The sequence below is a fragment of the Malurus melanocephalus genome, unplaced genomic scaffold, assembly GCF_030028575.1.
Source record: "Malurus melanocephalus ecotype Western Australia unplaced genomic scaffold, MMel_1.1 scaffold_4, whole genome shotgun sequence".
NCBI lineage: Eukaryota > Metazoa > Chordata > Aves > Passeriformes > Maluridae > Malurus > Malurus melanocephalus.
In genome coordinates, this window is record NW_026623236.1 from 6,548,800 (window position 1) to 6,569,279 (window position 20,480).

Genomic DNA, 20,480 nt, shown 5'->3' on the forward strand with positions numbered 1-20,480 from the left:
CAGGAAGGGGTAGCATGTGCACCRGCAAGCAACCAAATAACCAAGCAGCAGTACTATTTCCACCTTTTTTCCTTGTACAGTTGTAGAACTCACCAATTTTAAGTTTGTAGCAAGGACCCAGCATGAAAAATATAGAATGGAAGAGATGCAAACAAAATGATAGCAGTGATAAAAGTTTAAGCTTATAGTCAGGCAAAGAACTCTCTGTTCAGTTTCTGTGGTGTGCACCCTCGGGTGCCATGCGAGCTCCAGAGCACCTGCAGCAGCAGTGGCAAGGTGACTTGCCTGTAAACTCCATTTATAGAACAGTGTTTTCCTTGTGTAATTCCTGATTCATGCTGTCAAGCACATGCAAGGATGATGCACACACTAGCTTGTTTTTCATTGACATGGTAGAATAAAAAATGGGTACAGAGAGCTCTTGGGCACACACCAGCCTTATCACCACCCTGAGGTTMTTCCAGTAGAGAAAGAAAAAGGAGGTCACTGATATTGCTTGTATTCAAAGCCTAAATATGGTGTCATTAAACTCATCTACCTTATAAAGCACATTAGAAAATTCACAGGAAGAAACCCTGTGGCTCACCTGATGCATCAAAYGAACCGCCAGTTGCTGGAGCTGTGGTCCCAAAAGCTGCATCAAAGTTAGGCTGTAGTAATCCAGTTTGAGCTGGAGTGACTGGGGATGGTGATGGAGAGGGAGAAATAAAAGAACCTCCAAAGCCTTCAAAAACACAGAAGAGAGGTGGAGACATTAGAGTCAGTCTTGTTAGACTGTGTTTACCAAAAGCTCATCTACAGAGGGCAGAATGATAAAGACAATTTTTACTAAACCATGGTAATAATAACTCAGTACTACRCAAGCGTCCCTGGTATGACTGTGGGAATTTAAAGATTTTCAGAGARCCATCAATAAAAATTTTAATTTAGATTTTTGCAGAAACAGGATAACAGAGTGAGAATTCTTCCAGCTCTACGTGCTGTTGCTCTAGGGAAGTAATAGCACCGACAGAATGCAACGAACTATTAGTTCAGAAAAAAAATAAACAGAAGACTAACATGAGAAATGTATATGATTGCCCATCAACTACTCTGGAATCTCAATTCATAAGGCAATGTTTTACTAATCCAGTTTAGCTTTTCTCACCATCTTAAAATATCCTGGTTTTCCTGGTCAAGATGTCTTCAAGCTGTCCCTYTGCCCCCATGCCAAAGCAGGATCAATGGTACTCAAACCAAAACCCTTCCTGGAGAAATGAGAGTGGTGTGCCTTCCCTGGGTCCTGGGCAGCAGCCCAGCAGCTTGCTGTACCACCAAGAACAGATTTTGGGTGTGGAACACCTGGGCTGTACCAACAAACCCACTGGCTCCAGACACAGCCAGCAGAGGGACTGCAAACCTGACTGCACCACAGCTCCAGGAGAGTGAAACCTGATTAGAAACYCCTCACAAATTAAAACCCTCAGCTGGAGCTTTCCAGATTGCAGCTAATGACCAAAACCACTCYGATCATAACCTAAACTGGTCCCTTCAGATGCCACCAACCAATGGCACTGGCTGGAGCCAGGGAAGCAGGAGYAGGAAAAGCAGAGCAGCCTGTTTTCTGAAGTCTGAAATAAAGAACATTTCMGCAGCCTGTGTGAGCTTCCCTGTGTTTTTTAGGCTTACTGCAGTATAAAGRAATCAAGAAGCCCTTATAACCCAAATCCTAGCCCACAGTAAGTCTCATGCTCACAGTTGCTAACRCTGAATATGGAAAAACATATTGGGATCAGAGATCTGCCCTCATCTCTCTCCCATCTGTTCTTGACATGAGTTTGTTGTGGAATAATGAAGGTTGGAAGGGATCTGTGGAGGTCAGCCAGCCACAYACCCTATTTAAAGTCAGTCTAATCAAATCATGCTGCCCACAGATTTGTCTTGGTACCTCCAAGAGGAGATCTTACTGCCTCTCGGGGTGGCCTGTTGTCATAGCAGACCATCACAGTATTTAACAGATACCAGCTAAAACATGACTGATGCTGGGCTGTCCTCTGATCCTTCACTGTCCTACATCATCACCTGCCCCAAGGCAAAGCTCCATGCATGCAACTATCTGCAAAAAAAGTACTAATCTGAAAAGAATCAGACCAGGAGCAGGTTGGCCAGATCCAGGGATGACAAAGGCAGTTGACTGCAGCAATCCCTAAAGCACAGGAGCCATCTAAAGAGCCTGTGTTTCCATTCCTGAGTGAGAGCAAGGAGCCTGGCAGAAGGGTATGATCCAATATCCATTACTAAAATTCTGTTTAGAAAGTTATGTAAGCTTTTGCTAAACCCCATAAAGTGTCTGTTTTTCCAGCTACAGAAGAGAGGACTCCACAGTTTCTGGTGAAAATTTGTATGATAACTRGTCTTAATTGCATGCTTTTAGCCTTGCACAATTTAAGAGGAATACCAGGCACAGAAGACATAAAAATTCTTTAACAAACCAAGTTCCTAATTGTCTAGAGACTGCACAAGACCCCAGGGAAGTCTGCAGAAACAGCAGCAACTGAGTCAGTTGTGCTGTCTGGACATCCCCAAGTGCCTGGTTTTGACATTGCTTTTGCACAGCCAAGTAACATTTCATATAAAACCATGTTAATAAAGTACATACTGGGACACACATTTAGTTTCATTGGATAGAAAGTTCTAGAAGGGAAAATTGACTGCTGTGTTTATCAGCATAGCTCTAGTTTTGTCTGCTGAAAGGCTTAGTGTAAGAAAACATTTCTTCCAAATTTCCTAAGCAAGCCAAGAAAAAGCAGGAACTTATTTGACAGCAGAACACTTAAGACAATTATGAATAGTAAGTATACTCATAACATTATGCATATAAACACTTAGTACAACCAAACACTCATAAACCATGAAGGACAAGCCTTCAGCCACCATATGAACTCCAGACACTCTTGAATTTAAAACTGGATTACACTGCAGGCTATACATCTGCCATTATCTAGCGTGAGCAAATGCTTAGCAATATGCTGCAATGTTTATAGACTCCCTCTGTCTGCCAAAAAAACTCAAATCAGATCTACTTAGAGCCCTTTGGAATGTATATTCAAAGCATAAATAAAATATATTTTAAAAAATCATCTATTCACCCCAACTGCTTCAGGTCTGCTTGAGTATTTAGACTTAGAACAGCCCTTTTACAATTTAGGTTTTGATTTAATGCAACTCATCAGTTGCAGAGAGAACATTGATGAAGTTTAAGCCATCTGGAGCACAATTTCTACTTGCATTTAAGCTTAGTTACAGAATGACATAAAATATTTTGTATTGTAATGTTTGCATAAGCAGAATTAGCTTCTGTCCAACCAGCTCTTTGCACTCAGTCTCCTGATAACACGTGTAACTGCAAAAGACTGTCCTGTTTCAGAAGCTATTCGTTAAAACCTGATCTGTGGCCTTAAGCCATCCACAAACTAATACAAAGATCTATTGRAAAAAAAAATTAGTCTTCTACCTTAAAATCTGAAGCAGTCTGCCCTAAAGCTTCAGCATGCACTTACACATTATGTCCCAGTTTAAGAATCTGGTTTGCTGACTGAGAATGGATGGATGCCTTATTATTATCCAGACAACTTCCAACTTCCTATGGCATAACTGGACAATGACCACACTTCAATGTCCACTTGAAAATGTAGTGATAACCTACCTACCAATTMTACAAATTGTGCTGGTTTTGGTGGGGTAGTGTTAATTTAAATMATGACACAAATTCACCTTTCAGAAACACGGGAGAATTTAAGACAAGTCTTCTACAAACCAGAAGGGCACATGTTGGGATCTTGTTCTCTACAAAATTCAAACTGGGATGGGGAGGAGTGACAGCTGTTTAACAATCACTGTGCTAAACACTACAATAGATGGTATAGCACAAATTTTGGAGAACAGTACACACAGAATTCAGCTGGAGCTGCTTTTCTGTAGGATGCAAACTAAAATAATACAGTTATCCAATCTTTGATATAGGGTGTGACAGTGATGCCACATTCAGCACTAGCAGAGACCTCATCTCACCCAGCACAAGGAGAGAATCTCTATCACTTCTCTGCCCTTGTGTTCAGAAAAGGATCCTCTCATCATCCCACTCTCCTTGGCTAAATCCAAGAATGCTAACAAGTCACTCATTCAAGCTACTAACATTTAAGTGTTCAACCTGCCTCAATCAAAGCGACCAAATTGAATGAACTCTAAGTTTAATTAGCAGTAAGGAAAAAAAAAAACCCATAGTCTGAAATATTGCTTAACTTTAGTACTGCTGCAGACAGTCAAAGAAACTTTATGCAGACATTCAGACTCAGTGAGCAGCACAGAAAAATAAGGCTTGTGTGGGAGGCAGGAAAACAAAGAAATGGAAAGAAGATAATCTAGGAGGTTAGCTTGTGCTTCAGTATATTGTCTCCATTATAAATCACTCTAGTTTTAAATAAAACATCTAAAGTACTATGAAATCTTGAGAACAAGTATTTTATTCCACTATCTACACCCAAGGAACATAAAAGGTTTCAAACACCATTTCTTAGTATGTCCTTAAAGTAATAAGTTTTTAGAAGTTCTTTATTACCAGCAAGTAGGTCTGCAGAAGCTGAGGAACTAGAAGCAGCCTGGGTTGTGGGCTGGGGYTCAGGAGCACTACTTCCAAAAGCATCTAAAGGGAATTCCAGAAAGCATCAGGAAAAAGTGAAGAGTTCAATGTTAAATACATCAATCCATTACATATTGTAAACAAAAGGTGACAAGAGAATAACCACTTCATACATCAGAAGAAGAAAACGAAACKGCTTGGCCATCCTTATTGCAGAGCAGTATCATGGATGCAAAGTTCAGGTGGAAAAAAGGATGTACAACAGAGCAGCACTTRAAAGGAATCTCTTCCATTTGGGCCTCTTCTCAGATAGAAATCACAGCATTCAAGACAACAAGGTTTAGACTTTTGGAGATGAATGCATTGGTTGAAAGTTTGGGGTAATTCCAGCCAGAAGCCAATAGCTCTGGTGAAATCTTTTCAGAGGAATATCCCACTAATAATTAAAATTCACTGCTTCTAAGCACCATTTCCGTCCTTCCACATGCCTAGAGTTGGTTGTGCCCATCCTAATTTCCACCTTGTCAAATCCAGCAAAGATCCTGTGATTCAGATATACCAAGTTTGAAACAGGTCACCCTCAAAACTTCAGCTGCTTTGAGAAACGGAACAGAGAGGAAACAGCATGACCATGGAGATTAGCAAAGAAGGAAAAGGACAGAGCAGACTTTCACTGGACACCTGAGGAAGAGCCACACATGCACTGACTGAGGACAGAATGGCAAGTGTCATGACAAAGAACCCACAGGACAGCTTATTTGCAGTTCATTAGGTGCAATATAAAGAACGGGACATGCCAGACTCAGCCCTAAGGCCACACGGAAAAGTTGTGAGAAGGGGAAACCCGCAGCTTTAGCAAAGCGCAAAGGTCATTGAAATGAAGTGATTCAACTCTGAAGTGGTGAGGAAAAAAAAATACCCACCACCAAATAGGTCAATCACACCTGAAGAATCCACCTTTGCTGGAGAGGCAGTGGGTAGAGGAGAGGGGGCTGCAAATGCATCCACTGCAGTAAGCATAGGATAAATAATATTTAGTATCAGCAAGGCGACAATGATAGCTAAATATTTCAAAGCCACATGGGCTCCAACAGTTAGAACCACAGGTTTGGTAAATTCGGGTAACAGTCTCCAGAACTGCAAACAGAAAGTGTTACATTTCTCACACAGCAACTGAAAACCACAGTAATTTAAAGAAAACTGAAAACCACARTAATTTAAAGAAAACATCGCTTGTTAAGCGTTTTCTTACGCTTAGAGGAGGATTTCCTCTCTCAACAACCACATCACTTACTTACTGAACTTCAGTGTCAGCCACTTCATGATTTGCATCTTCAGCAAGTGCACATCTTGTGACCAAAGCAGCAAACCCAAAACTTAATATTTCTTAGTATTTTCATTTAAAGATGTAAATTGGCAGTAMGYTKATTTTTTWTTTTTTTTWACTTTTGGAAAGAATTCCAAACCAAGGAGGTCTGTAGATCGGCCTGTGAAAACAAGCACTCACCAGATAAGAGATCACCAGTGACAGAACTCTCAGGTACAGGAGAAGCTGCAGGTTGTGGAGATGAAAATGTATCTTCCAGAAAGGAAAGAAGAAAACAAGAAGTAAGTATTACTTGAATCAGTTTACACCATTGCACAGCCTCAAAGCAGCAGAGTATTGGAAGAATTCTCTCTTTACCTGTACCAAAGAGATCTATGCTAGGAGTAGCATCTGGTTTAGGTGCTGCAGGTGCATCAGGAGCAGACTCAAATAAATCTAAGGCCAAGAACACAAMACATCTTTAACTCATTTTTGAAAGGCAGGACTGAAAACAGAAGTTTCCAATTTTGCACATCATATTTGAAACTTAACAGGCTCTCTGGTTTGAAAGCCTAGCACACAACACGCATGCAACAACGAATTGTTCATTTGGTACTCCTGACAGATCAATGCACCAGAATCAAAGAGTTAAAAACAAAATTACCACCAAATATATCTAGAGCAGGAGGAGCGGAGGTGGTGGCGGTAGCAGAAGTGGTGGCAGTAGTGGTAGTGGCAGTAGCTGTAGTAGCAGTAGCAGCAGCAGCAACAGCAGCAGCTGGAGAAGGAGTTGTTGCAGGAACTGGAGTGGCTGCACTAGTTGTAGGGGTAACTACAGGAACAGCAGTCTCTGTTGGCTTCATAGCAAAGAGGTCCAGCTCAGGAGCAGCCTCTGCACTACCTTCGGATGGGGCAAAGGGGTCTTGTAAAAAGGAGAGGGGAAATATATGTGTATGCATACTTAGGATCAGTGAGGGAGGAATTCAAGAACAAAGCAACTACAGGCAATGCACATTCTGCAAATACACGCACACGCGCCCAGGAGGTCGCTCTGACCTCTAGCTTACTTATCCACACATGTTACTCGAGTTTTTCTAAAATAAAGACTGTCTGAAAGGCTGAGCAGKTCTACTTACTAGAGGGGAGAACTTTCAAAAGCTGTTTGGCGAGGCCAAACAAACAAATATGAGAAAAGATTATCCAGGCTACTGCTTACAACTCAGCACTGACAGAAATGTTCATTAGCACTACCAAATACCAAAACAAAGTTACTGGGATTCGGAAACGGGCAGTTTTGTTAGGCATGCTCTTCAGTCTAAGGTTTGTTTTTACCAATTGCAAAYACTATGAAATTTTCAGAAAAACACACTGCCATGTAGTTTAAACAAAAATAAAACCAGCAAAACAAGAGACTATCTAATGACATAAAACCCACCATTTCCTGAACATGCATCAAGAGCTGCTGCTACAGGGGTTGGGGTAGCTGGTGCTGCTGCCCCATCAGCTGCTGCAGGGGCTTCCCCAGGAGAAGCTGCAAAGGCATCTTGGGTGCAGTTTAAGAACAGAAATTAAAAGAAAAAAAAAAAAAGAATAAAGAGAAGACAAATTATAGTAAAAGAACCAAGTTAAATTGCACAGGTAGATCCCCTTATACAACATGAATGTAATTACTCCAACAGCGAGACAAGTCATGCAGCGCAAAACGCTTTGTCTCTCCCCCAACCCCACATGAGCAGGTTCTAGACAGGGTTTGCAGATGGAGCTTCTTGGGTTGCCCACAATAAGCACAGTGAGTGYAAAAGAAGGCATTATTCTCATTGTATAAGGGTTCAGAGCTGCATGCTCATGTACTACCCAAAATTAACTAATTAACAAAATTAACTTAAGAGCAGATATTAACAACTTGCATGCTCAAAGCCTGAAWTACATGTGATTAATCTGCAACTGTGAGTTTACTTGCATAGTGCTTTGCACTGTTATGAATAACAATCCAATTACTCTGGTAGACATCAGCATCTACCATTTCTAGTCTTTGAGCCAAGTCAGCCATGCAACATCTGAAAAATTGAACTTACTTGTTTCTTAACAGTATTCCAACTGGGTCTTTCTGAAGCCATAACCTGATGCATAGGTTATATTTATTCAGCTTGCTTCAAACAGATCAACACTGTTCATCTTAACTGATGGTGGGCCAGCCACAACCGGTCTGTCCTTTTAGGATCACTTCTAGACCAACCACTCGAGTTAAGGGAACCCCAACAGGTTGGGGTTTTGGAATGACTTGCTCATGAGATGTTTTAATTTTTTTTTTTGTTTGCCACTTGTTCTTTGACTGTTTTTTTCTTTCTGCTTGCCAGTTCCTAAGTGGCATGCTTAAATTTCAAGCTGTGAACAGCATTATTTCTAGGCTTAAACCACAATTTGTAGCTCTTAATTCTATGAAGTAGTCCTAATGGACAATGCCATTGGGACTATCCTCATAGCCAAGCATTTTCTTCACAAAAAAAAAGACTGCACAATGAGGATTAAATACTTCAAGATGCTTGTAAAGGACATTTTTCTACTGCTACAAAAGTTAGCAAGTTAAAAAAAAACAACTATTAGGGAATACTGCAATTGCACTGTCAAATTAACACAGGAAAAAGCTTAACATGCTTTAACTTGAATGTCAATTTTAAAATGAAAACAACCATTTAAAAAACAAATTCGTGCCAGGTAATCTAAAAAGCTGAAAAAAACATGCACCAAAACTTCAACAGAAGGGAAGAAAGCCCATTAGTCTTGTACAATAGAATTAAAATGAGTTAGTAGCACAAAAAGGCCTGCTAATAAGCCATTTCAAATATAATTCTATTTTTCAAGTAACAGGGTTGTTCAACGACAAAACTGGATGGCAGTTGTCCAAGTAAAAACATCAGAGTGAGTCAAACATCCCAGTATTGTGTACCAGACACCGGTGTGCACCGCGTGGAAGGAATTCAGCACAGAACCAAACTRGAGAGTTCTGCAATGTCCTGCTTGAGAAGATGTTTTGTGTAAGGGTTTGTGTGCTCAGTTTTGCTCCACAGGGCCAGCTTTCACATGAAGGGGCACCCTGRGCTCTTTCATGAGAACATTTGTGCCCACATGAGCTTGTAGAGCCGACAGCACAGACATTGGTCAACCCTACTTGTAATTATTTCCCAGAATGAAAGGATAGACTCCAGATGACATCTAAAGCAGGAATTCAGAATGCAGAATTCACTRGTTCTCTGCTGGGATCACTTCAGCCTCAGGGTGACACCTATTCCTGTCCAGATGTAGGCTACTGAAGTTCCACGTGCAACAATCATAGATATTCAGGTGGGCAGAAGTTCCTCCCAGCCCACACAAGGAAACAGTTTGGCATCAGCTCTATTATTTACTGACACTTCTGAGTGAGGTTCTTGCCAAGCATTGTAATTTTTTTTAGCATCAGACTTGGGTGGGATAAATACCTAAGTTCATACTAATCTAAATGAAAATCTAAATGAAATCTAAATGAAAAATGTCATAGTAAGAACTCCTAATATTAATTAATCTGAGAAGTTCAAGAAACTTGTAAGAACATAGAGACAAACCAACCTTAACAGGTGACCCTACAACTCGCATTTTAAACCAAGGGTTTGCCATTGGGTTTTTCTTAAATTAATGCTTATTAAGTTCTTTTCAAAAGGCTCTGCTCCYGAACAGTTGCCCTCTGCTAAAATCTAGCATAGCATGCAAAAATGGGCACAATTAAATCTGCATAATTTAGTATTAAAAAAAGGGACATCTTATTTTCCTTTTTTCCTCCATATTGGTGTAGTAACCCTACATTTGCACATTCAGCAGTGTAAGAGATTTGCTCCCTTTARAGCAGTTACAATATTCTTTACATTTCTGCATCTCCTGTTACAAAAGTGAATTTAGCTTTTGACTTCTAGAATCAAGTAACATATGGTTCTCATTTGAATTTCTTGACATCCTGAAAACTTACAGAGATGTTGATGAAACCTTTGCAAGTTCATGCTGCATGGAACATCCACTAGGAGTGACAGGTATGTATTATGTACTGCTTTATACTTGAATTCATAAATACAGTTCTTACTGAAAAAATGTGCAAACAAGGGCTTTTCAAAGTTGTTAAACGCTGAAGTAGTGCCTCAATTCACCTTGTCTGCAGCAAAATAAGTGTTACTGCAGAGTGATCTCTTTCATCTCACTAATTCAGGCTTTATTTGATGCCATGGCATCAATACATTACAAATTTACCCACACAGATGCTATAGATGACTTATAATCATTAATGTATTATGTGAAAYCATTTTGTGGAAGTCAAAAGTATAGGAAAGATCACAGAACTAAAGTGTACACAAGAAACTGTTTCCAGATTTTTTTTTTTCCTCTTCAGTCACCCTTCATTACTTTTTGACATAGAAAAATTGACCTGAGTTAAAAAGAAATATTTCCCTATGCTCAGAGTTAGCAAATAATTATGCAAAGCGCTGTTGCTTGGTTGTTTTKTTTTTTTTTTAACTAAGTGCTAGCTTGATTTACGAGCATGTACCAGTGTAAGGGACATTCATTAGCCCTTAAGTGCCAAAAGTCTTCATCACTTTGCCTGTAGTTTCTTTACRSRGAAAAYCATAGTTCTGCYCACTAACAATTCACTTTAATGCCCMAAACCTGACATTTGCACAGTGCCTGCCATGACTTGTTACTTGCACTGATTACAGAGTAATCCCACAACAAAATGTAACTCAAGAGCACCTTACACGTGTCCAAAAATAACTGTGCCCAAATTCTACTACTCAGTGGCATTTCAAGGTATTTCACCTTTCTTCTATCTTCACATTTCTCCCTCTCAGGAATGATTCCAGCTGCACTTTGGAAACAGCCTCCTCTTGTTTATCTTAGAAACACGATAAGGAATTCTTCAGGTTGGCCCAGGTAACTGAAAGCTTGCCCATTAATCAGATTGAGTACTTTAAAAAAAGCTATGCTGGATCAATCCTGCATTTCTCATCTGCTCTCCAATGCCCTWTTAGTGATGAACACATAATGCAGAGCTTGTTTCTTACAGACAAAGCCCAGCCCCAGGCAGCATGCAGCTCCTATCAGCTGAAGCACCAGTGATACAGCACAGTCTACAGTAATTCCAAAGCCTCCTTTCTGCTTCTGCCTTCACCTTTCAGCTTCTTTTCAMGCACAGACATTCCCTGAAGACTCTAAACATTCTTTCTCCTGAGATCACTACTCCTGTACCTTCCCCTACCATACTTCACCACAAGAAATTGTGTAAATCAAGAAAGCACTGGCAGGGTGCAAGAAGTTAAGGTGACCTTGAAGACTGTATCTCAGCAGACCACAAAGGTCAAATACCTACTTAATAGGATTAAGTGTTAGCACATCTAGCACCACAAAAGCTACAGAGCAGCAGTTCCTGCCCAAAAACTGCCTCTCCTTGCACTGTACRGCCTTAAAGTAACAAGGAATGATAGTATAGGATACTAGAATATACTTAGAGCACAGCCTTCAGGAAAAAAACACAGAAACAAAAAACCCCAGACYATAAACAGAGATGGAAGCTCAATATAGACTTCTGGGGCCTGTTCAATGGGTGTCTTGAAGGCACTGCAGAAGCATTTCTATGCTGAGTGTGTTTAGAGATTTTTCTTCTTGAGAACTAGAGGTTTTCTGGTTTCATAAATAATAGAACCATTCTTCATTCTGAAGTGTTACAGGAAAAAAAAATCTAACATATAATCCATTGGAGATTTATAGAATTTGAGCAACAAATAAATTCTCTTTAAAGGAAGAGATTAAGACACAGAAATCTGCATAGTGCAAAAGTGTCATCCTTTCCACATTGGAGGGTGAAGCTCCACTTCTTAACRTGCGCCACTAAGCTATCCAATGATCAATTAAATCTCTGGAAACTAAACACAGATCTTTGTCTGACAAGCCTGGAAGGAGGCATGTGATTTGGCAGTAGCTGTTTTTCCAGGCACAGAGTAGTGGAAAAAGTGGAAAAAAATATTGCATCTTGTTGTAATACTGGAAGAACAAGCACCAGGAAGTGCTTTTCTAATCCTGTTTCAAGTTTACAGTAAATTCTATCCATTTAACTGTTGTTTCATTTCTCAAAAAGCCATATACCTATACTAAATTAATAATGCAATTTGAAGGTGTGGTAGCCAAGGCTGGCTCGACCTCAGTGCTTASATTCCATAAGTTTCACACTCTCTGCATCTGTAGGATTTTTAGTGAGCACAGACCCTGCCTCATGAGAGCAACCAATATCAGACTCTCTCTTGCWCCTAGTGGCATCCAGAACCTTGTCCATGACAATTCTGAAGCTGCCTCTCAACTGGYTGATCATGTGGCACTATTGTGGACTATTACCAATCTTTGTAAAAGGAGGGGTAAATAGCAGGTAGCAGTTGTATTCCTTTCTTACAGCTTTTCAGCATTCTAATGRGATATTTTGGTGCTGTCTGTTGAAGCCAGTCCTACAAAAGCCTTCTAACTGGGAACTTTCAGTCTTTAGGAAACACCCTCACAGTCAAACTGTTTATGTTTGAGACCTCTCTCAGTAGAAGTGATAAACACACCCCACAGAGAAGATACTGGAATTCCGTCTTGATAGCAAGTAAGTTGTTACCTAATCCTGACATTCCCTGTGATGCTGGAAGTATGCATGAGAGAAAACTAGAAAAACACAATGGCCAGGTGATCTTAAACATGTAAACAAGAAGACATCTCCATTATTGGGCTGGTACAATGCTCAAAAGAAATRTGATTTCTGGCATGCTGTTGGGAAGCCTCCTGCTCCACAGGAGTAACAAGAAAACTGGCAATATACAGAGGGTAATGTATTCTTACTCAAGTAGATAGCAGATAACATTAGAAACTGGATGAGCACGACTAAACTCTAAGAATATGTTTCCTTTCTTTCCTTCACATTATTTGAATAGCTGGCATTAAGTACAAGTTCATCACAACCTCAATTTATTGCAAATATTTGCAAAATAAAACCCAGCTTCAAGAATGCTGAAATACACTCATTTCAGCTGGCTCGATATTCTATATTGCAGGAAATATTCAAAAGAAACACAACACAGAGGAAGCGTGACAAGTATCGAAGGGGCAGAACACTGCCACATTTTCAGCTATGAAATCACAGCTGCTTTTCTCAGAAATTGTAGTAGAGTGCATTGTTATTGAATAATGTGGRAACAATTCCTGCTTACCCCATTGTGGACCCGAGAACTACTGTTCTTAGCTGTTCAATCATAAGGTAACTCAGTCRTAAGGTTTACAATTTTCCATTTTTCATACATATGCAGAGGAGTCTATTAGCTAAAAGCACAGCAAACAGAGGTAGTTGGGCAGTTTATAATTCCTGTTCCATCTAGCATCCAACACACAGGCACCTCTGGTGCAGCTGGTTAAATCAGAGGGCTTAATACAACAGTTGAGCTCAATATTGCTTTGACTGCATCACAAAGTGGTGTGGAGCACTACAGCAACCAAACTAACCTCCAAAGAGATCCACTTCAGCAGGGGCAGCAGTGACAGTGGTGGTTGTAGCGGCAGCAGCCGTAGTAGTTGTAGTATCAGTAGTTGGAGCAGTGGTTGTGGTAGGCTCTGGGGCAAATGGATCTGAAATCTGGGGCTCAGAGGTGACACCGGAAAGTGCAGCCAGATTATCTGTAGGCAACCGTGYAATGAAGATCAAACAGGACAGGTAAGGGAAAGGCAGAGACCACAAACACTCAGCTCCAGAAAGCTGGAGCWTTTAGTAAGGAGTCTTAACATACAGAGGCCTTAGGAAACAAAAATATTACTCACCCTCTCCTCCCAAAAGGTCTATTGATTGTCCATTAAAATGACAGCAGAATAAGAAAACAGACCAATTAGTAGAACTGCCAGACTGAAGATGTTCATTAGCCAAATGTTCATTCTAAATCACGTGTCTAGGTTATGTCTAATAACATAATTTCTACGCTTGCTTTTCTAGCATTCATGAAGTTATTCTGACATAACAAAGCTCATTCTGTTTAATAACTCTTCAAAACAGAACCAGTACATCCTTAGAACAGTTCACAGAACAGGCACTAAAGCAAGGGTACTTTAGCACTGAGCAGCTTGCAAAAAAATTACTTCAGGATACAATACATGGCATCCCTGGCTCCCAAATATATTCTGAGAGACAAACAGGTGGTGGTTCTTGGACTTGGGACAACTGTTAAGTGCAAAATAAATAAATAAATAAATAAATAAATAAATAGAGCAGCTCCTCTTCAAAAGCTTTTTCTGCATTCATGGCAGAGCAAACATGCTCGGCAGAAAAAATGAACTCTGTTAACACTTGTTATGAGGAATAAGAATGTTGACAGCATAAGCATAAGCAGACTGGCTCTGCTCCAACTTGGGTTCCTTAGTCAACTGTTTCTGGAAGCCAATGAAGCATCTTTAATGACAGACTTTCCTACAATTTGATGTTCTCTGAGATCAGTCAGATTGAGCTCAAACACAGAAGCTCTTCTGACATAAAAATCAACTATGAGATCTAAAAAACATGTGAAAACGAATGAGTTTGTCCTATTAAATTTTTATTCTGTAGTTAGGGTACTCTGAGCTCAGCAAGTGCTGTTTACTAACCAGTAGCTCAGTGTTGCTCCTAGATTCACTGCACACATAACAGGGTCATGGGTTCATCTGATCCACACTGAACAGCAAGCAGAGTCCTGATGCCTTACTGGGGGTCAGCATATGGAAGCAAAATGATTTGAGCAGGCACAGCCCTATCTTCAAATATTTGTCTTTATTTTACTAGTAAAAAAAAAAAAAAAAAGCAGCAAAAACCTACATTTAGGTTTTTTACAATTTTTGTAATTGGTTCCTTGGGTGAGCTGTACTTGAGACTGACTGCACAAGCTGAACTAAGCCAAAATACCATTCTGAAAGAGCAGAACAGTACATTAAAAATGCAGCACTCTGGTATCCCATTACTGCACACCAGGTAAATGTCTCACAGCTACACTTGATATAAACAACTGTTGGCAAACTTTTAAGTTCTACTGGCTTACTCTTAAATGCCTTTTTCTTATTCGGTTATGTTATAGAAATCAATACAGTGAAATTACAATTATCCACACACAATTATCCGCACAGCAATCTCCACTTAGTCTTAATATGGGAATGATTAAAACCAATGGGTTTTTGTATAGTAATATTAAAGTAGCAATACTGCAAACAAATCCATGTTCTAAGGCACACTGTAAGATAGTTCAGAGCAGAAATTCAAGTCAATTTGCTTTTATATCCAAGGGTCAGACCTCGCCAAGATGTAGACTTTGACCTCCTGCATTTTTTGTAATACTATAGCCTACTCCACCTGCCAAATGCCCATCTATTCACCTTGCAGCCTGATGCAAGCAGCATATTACCCTCTCTTGATGGTCTCCTGATAGCACAGAAGTGTAGATTTTCACAAGTTATAGTTCACTTGCTAGATAACATATTGTGTATTCAGAAATACAGCAGGTATACAACAAAGAATACAGGGTACCATACATACCCCTAAATATAAKCCACTATACTGGATATAATCCACTATACAGCAGATGTCAAAATGCATAGAATCTACACTGCCAGCAAGGCTGAGGAAAGCAGGATTGTTATTGTTGACACGTATCAATGCTGCACCACAAAATACTTGATATTCACATTTTCCTGGCTATTCTGAACAGCAGCACTTCTTCCAGCTTCCTCCCTCTACTACAATTTTCTCATGAGTTCCCAYGTTAATTTGCTGTAGCCCAGAAGAATAAGCAGCTCAAGTAGCAGGGTGGCATTGTTACACATCCTCCCAAAAGCCCTGGGTGGAAGGAAGGTCACCTTGTGCAGCCTCCTGCTCAGAACAGCAGTGCTCCCAACACCAGATCAGGTCAGTCACGGCTCTGATTAGTCAGGTCTTGAAAAATCTCCAGRAATGGAGAGTTCACACATCAGGGATATGCCTCAGTACTGTCCTACCCTCTGAGTGAAATATTTTTATTCTTTCTGAGAGTTTAAAAAAAGAAAAAAGGAAAAAKAAAAAAAAAAGCAAGCAAGGTTCCAGTGCAGTAACAGGTCATCATACCTGGACTCCTGCCAGCAGTAAACCAGACAAAGCTGAACCTTGCTAAGTTACCAAAACGCTATTCTGAAAGATAAGACTCAAGTATACTTGATGAAGTTAGCAGCAATTCTGGACAAAGGAAAATAGTTACCTGTCCTTTTCTGTCATGGAACAAGAGGACTAGGTGCATTACTGGTCAATTTTAAAGTTTCTAGTAATTCAGAACAATAAAAACAACTAAGTTCCAAACTAAAGGTGTTTTGTCTGAAAAGGAAAAAAAAAAAAACCAAAACCCAAAAATATCAGCTTTTAATTTCTACGCAAAGCAATACTTTACAATATTCCTGGCTATTTATTTATGTATCTATTATTGTAGGCATCAGCAACAGATTTAAAAAAGTTAGCTCTTCCATACTCTTTGAAACATACCAAAAGCTTGTATTTCAGTGCTTGGCAGTGACAAAGTAAGACAAAAAGGACGCAATCAAAAGACTGTAGAATAATTAGTCCCAGGAATCCTAGAATAGATGACTCTTTGGTTTTGCTTTCTGGGTAAGATTACTTTTCTGATAACAAAATTGACATTTGCAGTAAAAAAAAAAAGAAATTAATTCAACAGAATAAATTGAAATATGCAATACACGGTCTACATGACAGCCCTCGCTATCGTCTCATTATGAAGTGGCTGAAACACAATGWCATCTTTAATGAAGTACAACTAAGRGCAGAAACAGAGCCTGCAGAAGGCACCAGTACCCAGTATGAGCACTGACAGCAGAGTCAGCATGACTCAGTTTTGCATTCCTGCTGGGAGAGGGCTGATGAGCTCATTAAGCTGCAACACAGGATCTCTTAAGATTACAGCATCAAGAGTTTACAACTGTGCCCATTAAATCACACTKACTGGCCTAATTCCTTGTTTTAACAGGACAGGAGTGAACATTGCCTACATTTACTGTGGTCCTCCACATCACCAGCTGCTAGTGCTGCCTGGAACAACAGGGTCAGTTGACCACAGAGCTCAGATTTCAGAGAGCTAGTTAGTTATTCCTGCTTTAAAGCAGTTAACCCTCTACTTCTATTTCCATATTGTTATCCTAAGCAAACAAGGAAGATACTTTATTAAAATATGTTAAGGCTTGTCAGAGGTATCCACACTTGCAGCAGAACTAAGCTGTCACCATTTGCTTTACAARCATTTTTGTTTTAAAAGCTATTTTTGTTCCCCCTCCTATTGATCTGCGGGCACTGCTMCATGAACAGAAGAGCTGGTTTCTGCCCCAACCTCGCCCGTAAGCACATAAGCAATTCCAATTCTTTGGTTTTGGAGCATCTATCCTACCTGCTCACCTCATCCATCCCCTTCCTGCTCACTTTTAGTCACATAATCCTGGCTCCCCCCAGCTTTGCACTCAGGCCCTCATAAGCAGCTTATACTATTATGCATATCCCTGGAAAGAAGAAGCAGCCTTGTGCTGCAAAGGGATGCCTGACTGTCAGCTCAGCCGAAGCCTGGGAGTGAGTCGGGAACATCCTGTGCTAGCAGAGAAAGAGGCAGATTTCAGTTCAGCCAGGCAAGAAGACAGAGACTGCACGAAGAGATGCTGATAGTGAGGTTCCTCTACCTCCCCATGAAGTGGCTCCAGCAGCAGCAGCAGCAGCACCCGCAGGAGCAGGTGCTGGAGCTGCCTGCCCAGTACCAGCAAAATCTGGCTGAAGATCCAAGAGATCACTGGATGGTTTGGAAGAGCTGCCAAGAAAAGGAAGAGAGACATTAAATATTGCAGGAATTTGCTGTTTCAATCAATTTTTTAAAAGAAGTCATGACTGGATTACGAGACTTAACCTTAGTTTGGATAAAATAGAGAGTTTTTTCAGGATTAGAGCAGTGGCCATAAGCACCTCTAGTGTGGTGAGTCCCAGGAATATGTTACAACCCAGGATGGGAACCCTAACTTACTTCCATTTCCTGATAATGACATTGCAACAGATCTACAAGACTAACTATTTTTTAAAAAAACCCAAATAATCAAACAAAAAAAAAAATCCCCAACCTAAAACCAACTAACCAAACCAAAAGAAACCCCACCACAACACCTAAACTAGAAAATGCAGTATCCCAGGTGGTCCCTAAAACCAGAGAAAATGACTGCTGTGACTGAAAACAGAACCATTCTACTTTCATATTTCACCATGCCATGTCAGAAAGCAGGAGACCTGCATTTCCAGGCAATTAACAGGCATTAGGTAGAAGAGAATTGGCAAAAGTTCTATGAGTTAAGCCAGTGAGGTATTTACTTAGGAAACCAGACCTTGTTCATCATTACATTTAAATAACAAACAATAGAAGCTCTTTCTTGAGTGAAGTTCTTCATCTGACCCTTAAATCAGTTACATCTTACAGATTTTTRGTTCAAGCTTAAAGTTTTTACACCTCTTAGAGTTCAATCACTTCTGCTCTTTGCAATGAGCAACTGGACTTCTGGTTTTGACATGAAAGCAAGGTTCTAATTTTCTCATCGGTAAATGTTTATTTTTTATTTTAACCTTCAGAAACTCATTATCTTTGTGCTTGATTAACTGATTTGAAAAGTAAGAAAAGGGAATATTAACTAAGCAATTTTAGAAAGAGAATTCTGAAGGTCAACACAGACTACCCTGGATTAGCACATTACTTCAGTCTATTGATTAAAAATTTCTGTACAGCTTTTTTTTTGAGTTGTGTTAGAGTTTATTTGTGATCTATTCTGGCAGAATAATGTGGCCCATTAAATTCTGATGTAAACTGCCTGTAAAATAAGCAAAGCCTTTCAGGCAAGCCTCCTGTTACAAGTATGACTTTGGTACCTACATGAAGCTCAGCAACTCAAATACACTTTTTAACTTACCTGACTGGAGCAGCTGTAGATGGAGTTGCAAAAAGATCAACTGGAGGAGATGTATCGATAGTTTTTGCTGGAGTAGAACTAGGAGATGTAACAGTTGTGGCTGGAGAAGACTGGAGAAATATTTTAAATACACATTCAATATACCAGCATTTCTCYACAACCAATTCATGCACAGATGCACATATCTTAAAAACCCAATTTTGACATCAGTTCCTTTTATTGTGAGCTGTTCCCTCCTTTAAAAGGATTTAAGGAAGACTGAGCTAAGTTTACAGATGGCAGTAGAGCTGAGAAACCTCAAAGTGACTCCAAAGAAGGAAAAAAGTTTCTACAAGGTTTCTTCTAAAGAGGTTGTCTCCATATCTGTCAGACTCTTCATTTTGTCTACGGAATGAAATAACTGTCTGTCCACAACAGCACCTTAGTACTCTAACCACAGAAATGGTGAGAGAAATGGTTAGAAACGAATTAGAAGAAAACCTTCAGAAGAGAGTTTAAAGAGCCATCAACAGCACTCAAGGTCAAGTCCTTGGGAAGATACAAAAGACAGCTCAGCCTATGACTTTGCTTCATGTGCTCCTCCAATTCTGGATAAAGATACTTTAAATATGGCAAGGACAGACACCCAGGAGAGTACACTGCAACTCCTCTGTGAACTTGAGGACTCAAGTTACCTTGTAGAGTGTCAATTTAATTCTAAAGGATACTACAAGCTTTGGTACAGCATCTCACATGCTAGCGAAATCCTTTTCTTAACAACTGAAAATAAATTCTAATTTTAGTAYTGTTTGCCATTCTGGCCACTTCTAAGAAGGAAAAAGAAYGGCAAATTTSAGGAGATTTTCTTCTGAGTTCTTCYACKGCCAWCCCACCCTCATTACTTTAGCAGATGAGTGTAAGCTTTCCAGACTCTGCTCAAAGCTTTAGAAAGGTTTGAGACTGTAATGGTCCCAATCCCTCATGYGCATCAAGGAAGACATGGYTGAAGTTGTATGAACACTTTCTGASTCMTCATGTAGYTCTCAYCAACTGCTCTTGTATTAAACAGGAGAKTTGGGGAGTTATTTTTTATTGGTTTTGTTTGGTTTTGTTGTAGTTTTTTTGTAAAGAAATTTAAGAACTTTCTCTAGAAACAGGCATTGAACCCCTGCCTTAGATTCAGAAGATTTCATTGTTTCCTGCACAACCCTCATTATGAGCCACAGCCATGGCACCTGGCAAMGCTCCAGGGATACCAGGAGCTACTGTTACTAACACCATAAAGCTCATTAGTTCATCTGACACTCAAACCGAGGCATTTTCACTGGCAACTCTTGCTTTAAATTAAGGTCAGCAGTCTCACTAATAAAGGTCATTTCTGAAACCAGATATATTGGATGAAAATTCTTTTCCTTTCTCCATGGCTTTTCACAGGAACATGGTTTTAAAAGAGCCAGAACTTCCTCCTAAAAAGGCTGCAGAGGGAGTGAAGGAGGGAAGGATTTGGAGGAGAAATACCCTGGAGCAAGTTTCTCAGTGACATGAGGATTAAGATGTAGT

At 40.0% G+C, this 20,480-nt stretch overlaps 1 protein-coding gene across 1 annotated transcript in view; it reads right to left on the reverse strand.

Moving 5' to 3' along the window:
• SNAP91 (synaptosome associated protein 91) overlaps positions 1-20,480 on the reverse strand; it is a 62,884-nt gene that overhangs the window by 10,842 nt on the left and 31,562 nt on the right. The window contains exons 12-22 of the mRNA XM_057368769.1: positions 18,942-19,051; positions 17,679-17,803; positions 13,779-13,796; positions 13,467-13,637; positions 7,360-7,467; positions 6,589-6,846; positions 6,303-6,380; positions 6,126-6,197; positions 5,542-5,625; positions 4,598-4,681; positions 587-724 (exon numbers count right to left, since the gene is read on the reverse strand). Coding sequence (XP_057224752.1) covers positions 587-724; positions 4,598-4,681; positions 5,542-5,625; positions 6,126-6,197; positions 6,303-6,380; positions 6,589-6,846; positions 7,360-7,467; positions 13,467-13,637; positions 13,779-13,796; positions 17,679-17,803; positions 18,942-19,051 — 1,246 coding nt within the window. The remainder of the gene's footprint in view (positions 1-586; positions 725-4,597; positions 4,682-5,541; positions 5,626-6,125; positions 6,198-6,302; positions 6,381-6,588; positions 6,847-7,359; positions 7,468-13,466; positions 13,638-13,778; positions 13,797-17,678; positions 17,804-18,941; positions 19,052-20,480) is intronic.